Source organism: Ambystoma mexicanum, chromosome 5p (genome assembly GCF_040938575.1).
Source record: "Ambystoma mexicanum isolate Mex_15411 chromosome 5p, UKY_AmexF1_1, whole genome shotgun sequence".
NCBI classification, from domain to species: Eukaryota; Metazoa; Chordata; class Amphibia; order Caudata; family Ambystomatidae; genus Ambystoma; species Ambystoma mexicanum.
In genome coordinates, this window is record NC_090930.1 from 663226551 (window position 1) to 663242271 (window position 15721).

At 47.4% G+C, this 15721-nt stretch overlaps 1 protein-coding gene across 2 annotated transcripts in view; it reads right to left on the reverse strand.

Annotated features, from left to right (window-relative positions):
- Window positions 1-335: 335 nt before the first annotated feature.
- The window catches only part of LOC138481120 (glycine receptor subunit alpha-4), a 1152059-nt gene continuing 1136673 nt past the window's right edge, over window positions 336-15721 (reverse strand). For both annotated transcript variants that reach the window (XM_069613038.1, XM_069613039.1), the window contains one exon: window positions 336-10516. In XM_069613038.1, the coding sequence (XP_069469139.1) occupies window positions 10220-10516 (297 nt within the window). In that variant the 3' untranslated portion in view covers window positions 336-10219. The remainder of the gene's footprint in view (window positions 10517-15721) is intronic.

Below are 15721 nucleotides of genomic sequence, written 5' to 3' on the forward strand. Positions count from 1 at the left end.
TTCTATTGGCGACATATGGAAGTGGAGTTTCCCAGCTGAATGATAGGGGGCACTCGGATGCCATTTTGAAATGGGGCCCCCCACATCTTCACGCATCCCTGTTTCACAGTCACAGAGTGCATGGATTCACACAACATCTTGTTTGCCTTCTTTGAATGTCACAGTATTTAGCCAACTACCACAGAGGAAGTTATTGGCAGGGTGTGAGTACTACTCCGGGACATTGAATAATTCAAACACAATTTAACAGTATTAGATTTACCCCACTGGTGATATTACTGTTAGCATATATAATGTATTTTATTAAAAAACACACCAGTCATGTCAAAGTCATATAGGAAGATAATCTTTTATTTTTAAAAACACATCCTTTTAAAACTTCATGTACAATTTGTCCCAGATCTAGTACAAATCCACGACTCTTGGTCAATGTCTATTTTTGAGCCATTCAAGGAAGACCTTACCAGGAAGAAACAACCACCTTGTTGCTCAAGTAAGTTGCTGGAAGTTGATGGAATGGCCTGGTGTTTGAACATCTCCAGCCCGCTCCTCCAGTTCAGGAACTAAAGGAAACAGTGGGTGTCATGCATCATTGCGGATCATTCTGCAAATTACTTTTTTTTTAAAGTTCGTCTTTAGAGGAAAGCGTACATTTAGGTTACTATATTAATCACGGCAAGCAAGCATTGTCTGCGCTTTCACTAAATCTGAGGTGAGATTGTTGGCTCTGCAACTTCCTGCTCCCTTTGCTGCATCAGCGGTTCCCAGAATAACATTCAGCGCACCACATTGTGGAGCTTGAGCTCATCACACCATTATGCTTCCAGTCTATCTCTGTTGCAAGGAGGGTTTTGGAAGGGGGTGGATGGAATGATTCTGGATTGCTGTATATGGTCATTTGCTTCTCCCCATGGTACGGCAACGGTCTAAAAGTCGTTGCCCTCCAGTGTGATGAGTTTCCTAGGCAAGGAACTGAGCGAGGACAAGGTTGTTGCTCTGTTGGGTGAGACCATTGTCATGACCAAATAAGACCCTGGGGAACCCAGGGACTATCCAATGTGGTTCATCTGTGTTCTGTGGTGCCGGTGTTAAGGTGTCACAGTTCAGAGCTGCTGCCAGGTGCAACCATTGGTTCCTGCTATGCTGTGCATTTAGCGATGTAGGGTGTGTGGATGTTCCTGTAGAACAAAGTGCCGGAATAAGAATGAAGTTAGATATTTGGTGCCGCAAAAAGAATTAAGTTACTTTCATGTGAGAATGAGGGTTCTAATGTGTCAGAGGCAGTAGGGTGGCACTGGCATTAGAGCCCATACATCACCTTTGAGGTTATGTGTATCCCTCCATGCCTCAACGCCTCATCCCACAATAAAGGTTCATGGGGCTAGCTCCAAAACCAAGAAGGGGCACGAAGGGTGGATGCATTGAGTTAGGAGGGAGTTGGGGGGGTCTCAGCTCAGCATAATACACTGGGTGCTGGAGCCTTCTAGGTGTGTCTAGGTGTGTAAGATACATATCAAGCTTCTTACCCATAGACTAGTTGCCATCAATGAACATTTTTCCTCATTGGGGTAGAGGGAGGTTCAAAGTGTGAAACTGAATTGTTTTAATGACTTTCCGGAAACCAGAACGCAGACCTGTGGGTTCAATATTTAGTGGACCCTGTGGTTTTCCTCTCTTGCTTACTTATGAACTAAGCCCTGGGTTTACATGACATCACTTTTCCTGGAGGGCATTTGTTCCAGAGAGTCGACAGGGATGGTGGGATAACCTGTATGGCAAGTACAGAAACCTATAAAATCCTGTTCCATATGAAACAAAACTGCTGTGTGTTTCCCATCTCATACTTCACATGCCCACTTGTAGGGAACAGACTTTCCTTCTCTAACATAGAAGCCAGTGAACCAAATTCCACCTGTTAACACAACCGCAGACCCTAATTTGTAAAACAATAAGTGTCAGGCCCTTCCATATGTCTTAACTCGACGGCACAGTTACTGTCCGGATGGTGACAGGTCCTGAAGATTGTCTTTTGGTTTGAGATCTGGCAACTATTTTACAACATATAAAACCTTCCTAGTTGATGGTAAGCATGTGGAATTCTAAAACAATACATTTAGCGCATTTAAAAAGATATTTATCCAAGGGAGCTCAATTCAACAAAATTGAATAGTAAGGTTGGGAGAACATTTAGTGTCCAGTTCCTCAAATAACACTGGTCCTGTGTTACTACATGAAACAAATCAGTGCTTCAAAGACTTCCCCCGTAATTATGTGCACGTGCAGCGATGAACCACTTATGAGCAAAGATGTTTGTGTGTCTGTGCAACTGATGGAAATTCCAGAAATAGCAGAGCGTTGGACCAGCTGCTCCAATAATTGGTTATGGCATAAACAGCAATACAATTCAGACACACAATAATCGAAAAGGCAATAATATTCCAATAATATTCCAATGCAGGAAATGCCATTGATACAGCCATACGAGGCAGTGTGGTCTGCTTCAGAAGCAGCTTCAAGGAGCGGGCTGGGATGGGGTAAACATTGAGAACAGCAGAAGAAGAATGGCAAACAACACTGCCAGAATTGCCAGCGCTCCGCCACTGTTCCAAAATAAGTACTGGGACTGAGAATCGGGCAGCCCAGGCACACCTTAAGCACTGCAACTATTTCCATTTTATGTGCAAGGCAATGTAAAGCAGGACAAGCCCACATGAAATTTATTTCCTTGCTGTACAAGAGGCCAGCAACATTTTTCTGGGATCAAATCAAAAGAAATCAGTAGTTCGTCTCTTTCGACCTCGCTTCCCGGTTGTGAAATGAGCTTCCATTTGCAAGTAAATATCCCTCCGCCTGAGCGCCGCCACCTGCTGACCCAGCACACTTCCTTGCTGGCATTTCCTGCATGTGCATCCAAGTGATGAGACTCCAAAAACGTTGCGAGGCGCAGTTTATCATTGTTCGTTCTGTCACCTTTGCAGAACACGCTTTGTAAAGAGAGCGCACTGCAGGCCCGCTGACCACCTGCATAATATGCAGCCTCGGCCATGAATCCCCGGGGCTCAATTATCCCAAGACTTCCACAGAAAAAAGGGTTCCGTTTCAGGTCATGTCCCAGACAAATGCAACACCTATTTGTTTCATTGGAGGAGGTTTTGGATAAACATATTTTACAGCACTCTGTAATTACCCACAAGCATTTGTTTACACCGCTGCCTTTTCAAGGTCCTGATACGTAATTTCACAGTTGTATATATAAATGCAGTAAACATGCTTCCAATAATGGCTTATTTCCTTAGTACCCTTATCCAAAGATGTGCCTGCTGGCTTACTTAATGCAATTTTCTATCAATAGGACGTGCTCGTATCAGTAATGCCAACAACAACAAAAAACACGTGGACATGTTGGTGTAGTGTATTTTCCTTGTCCAAGTCATGAAGAATAACTTCCCATAATTTTTTCAGTGTATTTTGGTAGATGAAGCATATCCAAGTTCTTAGAGAGAATCTTATCACTACAACAGCAGCAGGTTGGATTGCGGGGTACATAGCGCGCATCGCTGTTACGCTGGAACGAGTCCCACACAGCGACACTATTTTTGGAAGCGCAACATGCCCACATTAAACAGTAGTAGAAAATGTCCCACATATTTACAGCATGGTCTAGTTGAACCATGCCCAGCTTATTTTATATAGTTATCTAAACAGTTTTACATTTCTAAGTCGCATGGAGGCGGGAAATGTTCTAACTGCTGGCTTGTGCGCCACACTGAAGTACTAAAATGCATGTTCATCAGATTATTCATTGCAATGTCCATTGCCCTGCTGTTAAATGGCAGGGATCCTGAGAATGCGCTGTAAAGTGTCACATTGTAACAACTGTTTCTGCTCTAGGTAGATGGTCTAACGCAGGGTCGAGGGTCGGAATCCTGACGGGTTTTCAGGATAGCCCTAATTAATATTGATGAGGGAAAATGTGCAAACAATTAGAATCGTTGTATGAAAATTTATCTCATGAATATTGATGAGGGTTAGTCTGAAAATCTGGCATGGATCCAGCCCTCCAGGCCTGGAGTTGGATAACCCTGGTCTAGCGGCTAATTGCCCCTCAATGTGACTTCAGGTTGGGAAGATGAATGCATGAGTATATTCACAATTTGGTGGTCAGTGTCCCAATGTAACACTTTTCCAGCAGACAGCACATGACCAGGTTACAATGCACTTTATCATTACATTAACATGAGACCGCCACGTTGATAGATGGAGTGCATCGCACACCTGTCGGCATGCTGAGTTGTAGGTAGATGGCACGTTTATTTCGACACAGTCCTAGGATATAACAAGACAGAGGAAGTACAAACAGAATAGGGCGGACAGCAGCTTCGCATAATCCAAAGCCAAGCTAACTTCTTGGGCTGCAGCTTGCCCAGGTGTTAATGAACATTCATTGCCGGTATCTCTAAAAAAGATTGGTTGCTTGTAGATGTTGTACGGCCTTATTGAGAATCAAATCAGTAGAGAACTGGAAATGTCACCGCCAGTCTTTGGCACATGAATCACATGGCATACAGCGCCCTGAATCTGTCTTCGCTATCTCAGCACCCTGAAACACCACAGGAGGTATTTTTAGATGCTAAATTAATGTAATGCTGTACTGGCCATGGTCCATGCAACCTTGAGGGTGCTCCGGAAAGACCTGCCATTATTGTGTTAATGTTGCACTAACAGAAAATATATACAGGTTTCTGTCCTAATGGTTCTTACAAAGTTTAGGACTGAATCCCCAGCAGAAGGAGGCCCATTTGTCTTGATTCTGGAGTACAAAAAAAGTGTAAAGCCAATGATGTTGATGCCAAGTTAGGTGTCTAGTCAAATGGTCGACAGACAAATGGTCGACAGACAAATGGTCGACACAATTTGGTCGACAGGACAAATGGTCGAATTTTTTTTTTAGTTATATATATATTTTTAGGTTTTCGTTTAGGGAACAAAAGGGGTTTTTAGCAAAAAAAAGGGGGTTGAGTGGGAACCCCCCAAAAAAAAAATGTTAAATTTTTTTTTTTTTTTTAACTATTTGACCTGTCGACCTTTTGGTGTCGACCATTTGTCCTGTCGACCATTTAAATTCGACCAGTTGACCTACAACCGCCAAATTACTGTAGCCTGAAATCATCTGCTACATGAAATTTCAATTTGAGAAACACAACGATTTAAATAGTACTCAGATATCCAAAGTCAATTACCGAGCCAGGCAATTGCCTTGACAAATGCCAGGAAGCCTCCATGTTTTTGGAACATAACCTCAAAGAAGTCCAGTGTCTTGGACAGGTCCCTCTTACATCCGCAAGAACTAGAAGTGTGTTACTTGGGATATGGAGGTTTGATCGAGGTAGAATTAGTTGAATTAGAATTAGTCACATTTTTTTTGCCTGGATTTGGCCGCAACCATATGTGGGGGTTGGGTAATCATGATAATAAATATAGGAGGTGGTCTGCGGGGGCTGCGATATGTCTCCCCCCACATATATATGTGGCCAAATTGTATAAAAGAAATAAATAATTCAACGAAGTCTAATTCGACAAAAAACGTCTCCTATCATCTAGAACTGTGTTACTTAATAGACTTGAACACATCCGGGTAAACCTACATGATGTTTGAGGAGATGTGTGTTAATGTAGCGAGATTCCTCTTTTCATCTGAACAAGAAAGAGGCGAGAGAGACTCTAGAGGCTATTGAGAGGATTCAAAAACATGGATCGGGAAAAAGACTGCACGCCGCTCGTATCCTGGTGGCTGAGCAGGAGGCTTACATTTGGCCTATGTTGGAAAAGCACAAGGAGCTATTCTCACCGACATAGCATTGGACAGCCATGTGTGTGCTTGAGCGAGGCCTTGTACACACAAGCCCTGTCAAGGAAAACCCACACTGCCTGATGCACAATGTGAGGGATATCATTCAGGGACAGGTGAACTTGAATTGTAAGCCAATGAGATGACACTAAGTCCATACAGCAATGATGTGGCACTTGTACCAATGGTTAGGCCTGCTGTCCAATGCTTTTTTGTAGATAATGTGGTACCCAGCTTAGCCACACAGGGTAGCAGCCACCCCGTACTTTAAGATGAAGAGCTCACTGAATTAAGTGCTGAACATTTTGTATGCGCCTCAAACCTGTCTGCCCATTGGAACAGTACTTTCTTCTGGGAGTTTTCAGAGGCTGGTCATCAAGTTGGGAGCTGTTACAGCAGAATGACGTGAAGGAAATATAGATGTAATATCTGTTCCCAGTTTCAGCTGGAAAATGCAACCACACCACCTCAAAGGGTATTCTGCCAGGGTCAAGTCGTAAAACAAAAAGTGGAGGGGAACTCATTAACATACCAATTGAATGTGGTGTCACCAGAAATTAGCATATCAACGTGCCCTCTGTAAAAAGTCGGTGGACTTCTGAAAAAAGTGGGGTTACAGCATCGACGCGTGTGTACCCTCGACTCTAACCTAACAATCATGGCCAGTACATGCCATGCTAGCAAGGGGACTGTAACCTTCCTCAACCACAAAATGCACACAGGTCAGTGCACATTTCTGCTGTTCTGAAAACTGGTCATTCATGAGCAGGTATTTTGCTCAAGCATATTCTTTTCTCAGAAATGCTCAATTGTATAAGACGTTGAAAGTGGCAGGCCCACTCAATGCCCTTTCAGACCTGTTGAATTGCGAAAAGCCTGGCAACGGGATTTTCAGTGCAGTCATTGTGCTAAAATCTGTCCAATTTCTGTAAAGTAGATTGTAATCCAAGTGGCTTGGACACAGAACTTGAAATGTAAATAGGACAGGGAAGGACATGCTGGTGACACTTAGCATGAAGTCACTGACTAGGGAAAGCAGCTGGACAACCACAACCACTGAGTAAGAGATTTTTGCAATGGTATTGGACATTGGAGTATAAATGCCTTATGATATTTTAGGTGACACTTTGCTGACCGTCCAGATGGACCAGACACCATGATGTGGTTACTGCCTATGAAGGAGGACACAGCAACAGTTGTGTCCTGCCAGGTTTTGACACTGTATCACTTACATTGTTTGGATGTGATTGATAAATAATTTCTGGCTGCACTTACTGATGGAGAGTCCAGTAGTCAAAGGTAGGGTCTGCGATGAAAATGGAAGGCGCTATAAGGGCTATGAAATTCCTGAGGCACAAAGGAGCAATGGGGAAGAAGAGCTGACAACATACTGGAAGTAACGGTGAGCAAGCAACGCTGAGCCACACACAGCTACCGCAATGATTATGTGAGGAGAGCTGGGACAGACGAACCAGCAAGCTCCTGACATGTGCTAGGACTGACATGGTTTAGAATCTGAGTCTGTGCTTTGCGGGAGACGCCTAGAACATTACAAGAGGGTCAGCACGAGCGGGACAAAGCACCTGACCAATGACGATGAGTTGCAGCATGGAGCTGGACAATAGGTCCTCGGAAAGCTGCAGATTAATACCAAGCTAGCGTTGCTGAAACCCAAAGCTGCAAGGGTTAGTGGGCAAGCCAAGAACCACAATGGTGGGTACAGGGGGGGGTCTTGTTTCTGGTGGGCCTCCAGCAGATGCTGGCAATCCTGGCAGATGTATCTCATAGCAAAACAAAAGAGGTGATGGTTGGAAGGTTTAAAATACATCTTAACCTCTGGCATTGCTCTGGGCAACCCACCAGACCATCGTTCTTCGCCTGCCAAGCCATTACAAAAGGGGAAATACCATATGCAAATCCGGCTTGGTCCCACCCCCAAAGGGGTAGTGCAGCCCGATCTGGTGGTACAGATTAATTCAAAACCTTCCACCCATCACTTTGTGGTTACAGATGAATCTCATAACAAGCACATGGGAATGCTCCCAGATCATTTTGAGCTCATAATTATGCCAGGACAATGAGCCACTAGAACGGTGCAGGCTACACCTCTGTACGTCTCCTGTGAGGAAAGGAGTGTAGTCTATCCACAGAAAGTAACAGATTCTTTATGAAGGATTCTGACCTGAGGAAACACTGTAGAGTAGGATCTCATATTTATATTGTTCTTGCAGATGGCACTGCACTGTGATGAATTTGTGTTGGGAATGAAAGGTACCTGATAATTACAGTAACTCCGATCTACTGATGTATTTTGCCTGATGATAAACAATATTTACTGTTTTGTGCTCGTCTTGTGGTAAGACCATGTAGGCCCATGCCTTGTCATTGCAGGGTCTCCACTTTTCTAATCCCATTCACACGCACTTCTTCCATTTTATTAGAAATGTTAATATACCTGCATGCCTATTAGCTGTCTCCCAGGCTAGTTGAGGTTTTCCACTATCCGCTTAGGATTGCGTGGAAGCATTCCTGAAGGTCCCTGAGATTTCACTCTCTTGAGAGAGGAAGGACTTGGCATATAATTTACCCTTTTTGGTTGGGACCTGCCTGAAATTCGTCAAAGGATCTTCTTGCGCTCCTCTCCATGAAGAGAAGAGTCTCCAGTAGATTTCGTCAGATCAAGGTCTTTCTGTATCACCTTCTCTTATCAGAGGAGCCAGGATGTGTAGTGTGGGTCATGAGCAACAATCAATATGGCTGATTGAAACTCCAGGTTCTCATCAGGCTACGTATGGTGGCAATTAAAGCAGCTCCATGTCAATCCCCGATATCCTGCATGTCTGCATTTTAAGATGTTCACTTTACATGGGTGATAATATATATATATATATATCTCGGGGCAGGATAGCTCAGGGGCAATGTGCTCGCCTTGGAAGCAAGATGACACGGAAGCAAGACGACACGGAGCACCACAGGTTCGATCCTTGGGTCCGTGCTTAGAAACCTCTGGGTATTAAGCGTGTTATAAATAACCCATCATATCATATAAAGAATACATAGGTGATGGTGCAAAATCTGTTTTGTGGGGCCTTGGCATGTGGCAAGCTCAATCCGTTGATCATCAGTGCATCATGAGCTAAATGTAAGTGTGATGCTTTAGTCCAGGTGAGTTCAGAGCAGAATGTACCCCCTGGATGATTTTTGTTTTCTTATAAAGAACAACACACTGCTTTAGTCCTGGCAGGACAAATCTGTCATGCTATTTTGCTAGCAGTGAGAACCAAGATCATGTTCTCCAAATGAACCTAATGTAAACCTGACTTTGGGGTAGGACACGATGGTGGGCGACAATGCAATCGCTACCAAGAGTGGGGGTACGCTGCTTCACATTCTCTGTCCATTAACACCACTTCTGTTGTGGTCTTAGTTTGCCTTAGCTTAAAACTGTGGTTGTGGAGTTAATCTGTCTTCATGTGGCTCATGGCCCTATGCCCGTCGACTCGAATATACTAAAGAAATGATACCCTATCTTCCCCTGCCAACAAAGCCTTCTCCAGCTCCGGCCACTGCTTTGATCAAGTCCAAATGACTGCTAGACACCCCTTTAACTTTGGGTGCACATTGGGCCTTTCACACCCATCTGAACCCACCAACCACCTACTGCTAAATACCCTTGTGTGAGGCGTGTGGGGCAAGGCTCAAGCGATTTCACAGTGCATTCTCCAAATTCATGTATCATCCCCTGTGAGCACCAGTGCTCTCCTGACCCTGCCCGCTTCCTGAAAAACCTTCATCCTTTTTTTTATTGTCCCCCCTCTTGCTAGGCAGTCAGTGGAGCCTGCCCTTCTCTGGGCTTAATTGCGACTAGAAGCAGCTCTGTTTGTAATCTGTACACTATAAAGTAGGGAACACGAAATAGTTTAACAAATGAGCATTTATGTACAGTTGTTGCTTATCCCTGATGTCAACAATATAGATGTTAACTCAGTGTAGTGAAAAGAAAATTGACATAATTACATGTTTACACAAGCATAAGTTTTCTCTTGAATTGTTAAAATGTCTTCATATCAAAGCCGCACATTCTAACTCCTGGCAGGACCATTTCGGTTCTGCCCCTACCCGCGTGACCAAAACACTTTGAGATGGTGCTTCATAACCCAACAATGAGATTCCAGCAGGTACAGAAGGGAAAAGGATCACTAGCAAGGGGTTATTTTGGACATTGGTTTCCTTCTGTTGTTTTTCTGCTGAAACCAGGATCTGCTGGAGAGGTGTCATGCACCCCCAACCTGAAAAGGCATTAGTCAAAGGCCACTGCATTGTAAACAGAAGATGGGGAAAGGGTTGTCTCTCTTTTCTGGTATGATAGGCTCAGAGCACCGCGTGGATGTCCTCGGATCTCAGCACCTTGTAGGTCAACCAGTAGAAGATGTTGAAGACGAGAAATGTGAGGGGGAAGATGGCTCGTGATACGGTGTCTATCCGTTTTGCCCTGTCCACGAAACGCTTGTGAATTACTTCTCTGTCCTTCAGGAGCGGAGGCGGAGGCGGTGGTGGCGGGCTGTACAGGCTGGGGCCCTCCATGGCTCCCACGTCCCTCAGCTGTAGACAATGGCCGAGTCCATAGCCATGAAAATAGAAGCGGCTCTCCCTGACAACGTCCTCTTCCTGGGACAAGCAAGAGAAGAACACAACCTGGTTAGTATCCAGTGCTTTTGGCAACTGAAACTGTACACAAAGAGTCAGCGACATTGCAACACAATCTTTACTTCGGCTCTGTGTCCAATTAGTAGTAATGGGAAAGTATCGCGATAATGGGTTTTAGTCCCCATGTCGGTGAATGATTTCAAAACGTGTGCAATGCTTCTGACTCCAACTCTACACACACAGACAACAGACACACATATATACAACGTGGGAGTTTGTGTGCCTATCAGGAAAACGACATGCACCACAGATAGTTGGGTGGGCAAACGCACTTCACATACATTCATACATAATCTCCTTGAATTATTGATTGCATGCAAAACCACAAGAGGCCCATTGGGGGGAAGCCACAAGCGGGTTATGAAAAGCCAACACTAATGAGTGCAGATAAATAATGTATGCACAGTCAGTGCATCGGGTGATGTGATTTATGCAGCGGCGTGTTTTTTCATTGGAGTTGCGATTGCGTTTTGTGCCCTGCAAGCAGTTTCCATTTTTAAACTTGCAGGGTGGCATTGCAGAGTCAGTGAGGAGGACAGTTTATATTTTGGAAAATTATATGGAGTCAGGTGTGTGGACTGCGCTCTGCCGGTGAGGATTGAGGCAATGGGGCTCGCAGGTCAGCTGGACGCTCTAGGGACCTACATTCTACACACCAGTTTCTCCTGTGTAGTCCCGGGCCTGCAGAACCTGATTCGCTGAGTTGGAAAGTCGCTCTTGAAGACTTCTCAATGATTTCTGCTGGTGAATTTTTTAACTGCAGGGGCGTAAATGTATGCGTCTAATATGTGGGAGCGACCGAACACAGGGAGGGAGCCCGAACCAAATAAGGACAGTTCAGGGTTGTTCTCTGCCCGAGAAAATCTTTAAAATAATGGTTTAAAAGCATGCATTTTACAAAACCTTTTGTACAAAATTGGGTGAAACACCACATAGTTTGCAATCAATTTTGTTTGGTAGTACATGGAGAAAGCACTGGCAAAGCCAATAGTTCTGGCTTTTTCTGCTGTTCTTTGCATTTATAGGCACCAGGGTGCAAGGAGCAGAGTGCAACGTTTCAAGGGAGGATGTGAGAAGGGGTGTGCCAGCGTGCAAGAGAATGAGAAGGGGAATAGAGCAAGGGGGGAAACGATTGAGAGAAGATGCCATTGATGATGAGCAAGAGGAACATGAGCGAGAAAGGTTGAGAGAGGGTAACACATAAAGCAAGAATGTCAGAGGGAGGATCAGAGAGGGTAGAGTGTGGGGGTGGGAGTGTTGTAGTGAGAGTTTGATGAGTGGGGTAGAGAGAGCGTGGGTAGGGTGGGTGGATGGGGTAGAGGAGGGTGGGGATAGAGAGAGTGGCAGTAGGATTGATGGGGTTACAGAGAGTGGGGGAGGTTGGATGGCAGACAAGAGTGGAGTAGAGAGAGTGGGGGTAGGGTGGGTGGGTGTAGGTAAAACGAGTGGGAGGGGATATAGAGAGCGGGGGTAGGGTTGATGGGGTAGAGAGAGTGGGGGAGGTTGGATGGGGAAGAGAGAGTGGGGGAAGGATGGGTGGGGTAGAGAGAGTGGGGTATGGTGTGTGGCGGTAGGGTGGGTGGATGGGGATAGAAAGAGTGGGGGAGGGTGGTTGGTTGCAGTAGAGAGTGTGGGTGTGGGGTTGGTTGGTGGGGGTAGGGTGGGTGGGGGAGAGAGTGGGGATATGGTGGATGGGTGGGGTGGAGGGTTAGTGGATTGAGTGGGGTTTTAGAGAGAGTGGGGTAGGGTGGATGGGGTAGAGAGAGTTGAGGTAGGGTGGGTAGATGGGGAAGAGAGTGGGGGTGACATGGGTGGGAGTGTGGCGGTATGGTGGGTGGGGTTAGAGAGTGGAGGTAGGTGAAGTGGGTGGGAGGTTAGGTGGGGCAAAAGAGTGGCAGTATGGTGGGTGGGGTTAGAGAGTGGTGGTAGGGTGGGCGTGGGTAGAGAGAGTGGGGATAAGGTGGGTGTGGGTAGAGAGAGTGGGTCAGGATGGGTGGTTGCGGTAGAGCGAGTGGGGGTAGCGTGGGTGGGGGTAGAGAGAGTGGGACTTGGGTGGGTGGTTTGGGGGTGAGAGAATGGAGTAGGGTGTGGGTGGGGTATATAGTGTGGGTTGGGATATAGAGGGTGGAGGCATAGTGAGTTTTGAGTGAGTGGGGTAGGGCTGGTGGGGATGGCGAGAGTGAGGATAGGGTTGGTGGTCGGTGTGGAGGAGGTGTGGAAGGGGTGGGGTAGAGTGGGAATTGTGTGCATGGGTGGGGGTAGAGAGTGGGGGTAGTGTGGGGGTGGTAGAGAGAGTGGTGGTAGGGTGGGTGGGGGAGAGAGAGTGGAGAAAGGGTGGGTTGGTGGGGGTTGAGAGAGTGGAGGTAGGATGGGTGGGGTAGTGAGAGTGGAATTAGGATCGGTGCATGGGGGTAGAGAGTGTGTAGTTATGGAGGGTGGGGCAGAGAAAGTGAAATTATTGAGGGTGGGTGGTGGCAGAGAGTGGAGTTTTGCAGAGAGAGTGGAGTTAAGGCTGGCGGGTGGGTGCAGAGAGAGTAGAGTTAGGGTGAGCAGATGGGTGGGAGAGAGTGGAGTTAAGGAAGGTGGGTGCAGCCAGAGAGAGAGAAGGTAGAGTGGGTGGGGGAAGACAGAGTGGCGCTAGGATGGGTGGGGTAGAGAGAGTGGGGGTAGGGTGAGTGGGTATACACGCATTTTACCGCAGTATTTTTCATCGCGTGTTTTTTCATCGTTTTTATTTCGAAAACAAACTCATCGTTTTTTTTTTTGGGGGGGGTAAAAAATTAAATATATGGTTGTGGGTGTAAGGGAATAAAAAATAAAAAAAAAAACCCGATGAGTTTTTTGAAAAAAAAAACGGCGATGAAAAAACCTGCGATGATTAATACTGCGGCGAAATAACGTAGAACCGGGTGGTGGGAAGGATAGAGAGAGTGGAGGTAGGGTGGGTGGGAGGGGGTAGAGAGTGGGGTAGCCTGGGAGGGAGGGGGTAGAGAGTGGAGGTAGGGTGAGTGTGAAGGGGTAGAGAGAGTTGAGGTAGGGTGGGTAGGAGGGGGTAGAGAGAGTGGAGGTAGAGAGAGTGTGGAGGTAGAGTGTGAGTGGGGTAGAGAGAGTGCAGGGTTTGTTTGGTGGGGATGGCAAGAGTGGGGCTAGGGTATGTGATGGGGCAGAGAGGTTGGTGGATGGGTGGGTGGGGGTAGAGAATGGGGATTGTGTGGGTGGGTATGGTAGAAATAGTGGTGGTTGGGTGGGTAAGGTTAGAGCGAGCAGGGGTAGGGTGGGTGAGTAAGGGTAGAGAGAGGGTATTGGCAGGGTGGGGGTAGAGAGAGCAGGGGTAGGGTGGGTTGGGGTAGAGAGTGCGGTAGGGTGGGTGGGGGTAAAGACAGTGGGGGTAGAGAGAGTGGGGATTGGGTGGGGGAAGAGACGGTCAGGGGTAGGGTGCGTGGGGGTTTAGAGAGTGAGGTTGAGTGGGTGGGTAGGGTGGGTGTGGGTAGAATGGGGTAGGTTGGGTGGTTGGGGTAGAAGGTTGGGTTTAGAGAAGGTGGGGTAGAGAGAGAGTGGGGATTGGGTGAGTGGTTTTGGGTAGAAAGAGTGCAGATAGAATGGGGTGCAGTAGGGCTGGTGGGCAGTGCTAGAGAAAGTTGGGTAGGGTTAGTGGGGGTAGAGTGGGAGTAGGGTAGGGTTGGTGGGGGCAGAGAGAAGTGGGGGTAGATAAAGTGTGGGCCGGGTAGAGAGAGTGGGGGTAGGGTAGGTGGGGGTAGAGAGAGCAGGAGTAAAGTAGCTGGGTTGGGGTAGAGAATGTGGGGGTAGGGTGGGTGGGGTAGAGAGAACAGGGGTAGGGTGGGTGGTGGTATAAAGAGTGGGATTATGGTCGGTGGTGATAGAGTGTGTAGTGGTATGGTGGGTGCTGGTAGACAGGGTGGGGGTACAGTGGGTCAGTGCGGGTAGAGCGATTGGGTGGGTGAGGTAAGAGAGGAGAGGGATTGCGTGGGTTGGTGGGTAGTGGTAGACAGGGTGAGGTTTGTGTGGAAGAGTGGGTGGATGGGTGCAGAGAGGGTGGGGTAGGGTTGCTGTGGGTGGAGAGATTGGGGGTAGGGTGGTGGTTGCGATAGAGAGAGTCGGGCAAGGATGGGTGGGGGTAGAGAGAATGGGCCTTGGGTGAGTGGTTCGGGGTGGGTTGGTTTTGGTAGAGAGTGTGAGTTAAGGTGGGTGGGGTTGAGAGCATGGTGGTAGGCTGGGTGGTAGCGGTAGAGAGGATATGGATTGGGTGCATGAGGTAGAACGAGCGGGGTTAGGCTTTGGTAGGGAAGGGCAGGTGGATTGTGTTAGAGAGAGTGGGGTAGGGTGGGTGGATGTATAGAGAGTCGGGGTAGGGTGGGTGCAGGTAGAAGGAGTGGGGGTAGGGTGGGTGGTTATAGAGAGCAGGGGTAGGGTGGGTGTGTTGGGGTAGAGAGAGTGGGGATTGGCTGGGTGCGGGTAGAGAGAGCAGGGGTAGGGTGGATGGCTTGTGGTAGAGACAGCAGGGGTTGGGGGTTGAGAGAATGGGGGTAGTGTGGGCAGGTTAGAGAAGGTGGGGATAGTGTGGGTGGGTGATGGTAGACAGGGTGTAGGTAGGGTGGGTGGGAGTAGAGAGTGGGGATTGGGTGGGGACTGAGAGGGTAAGGTGTAGGGTTGGTGGGGGTAGAGAGTGGGGGGTTGGCTGGGTGTGGGTAGAGATAATGGGGTAGGGTGGGTGTGGATAGTGAGAGTGGGGCAGGATAGCTGGTTGGGATAGAGAGATTGGGTTTATGGTGGGTGGTTGTAGAGAGAGTGGTGCTTGGGTGGATGGTTTGGGTAGAGAGAGTGGGGAGGGCTCAATGGGGCAGAGGGAGTGGGGGTAGGATGGGTGACATTTGGGTAGAGTGTGTGGGGATATAGTAGGTCGGTTTGGGTAGAGAGTGTAGTGGTAGGGTGAGTGGGTGGGGGTATAGAGAGTGGGGATTTGATTCATGAGGTAGAGAGATAGTAGGGCTGGTGGGCAGTGCTAGAGAGTGGGGTAGGCTGGGTGGGGTAGATTGGGAGTAGGGTAGGGTTGGTGGGGGTAGGGAGAAGAGGAGGTAGAGTAGGTGGGGTAGAGAAAGTGGGGTTTATGGTGGCGGGTAGAGATAGTGGGGGTAGGGTGGGTGGGTG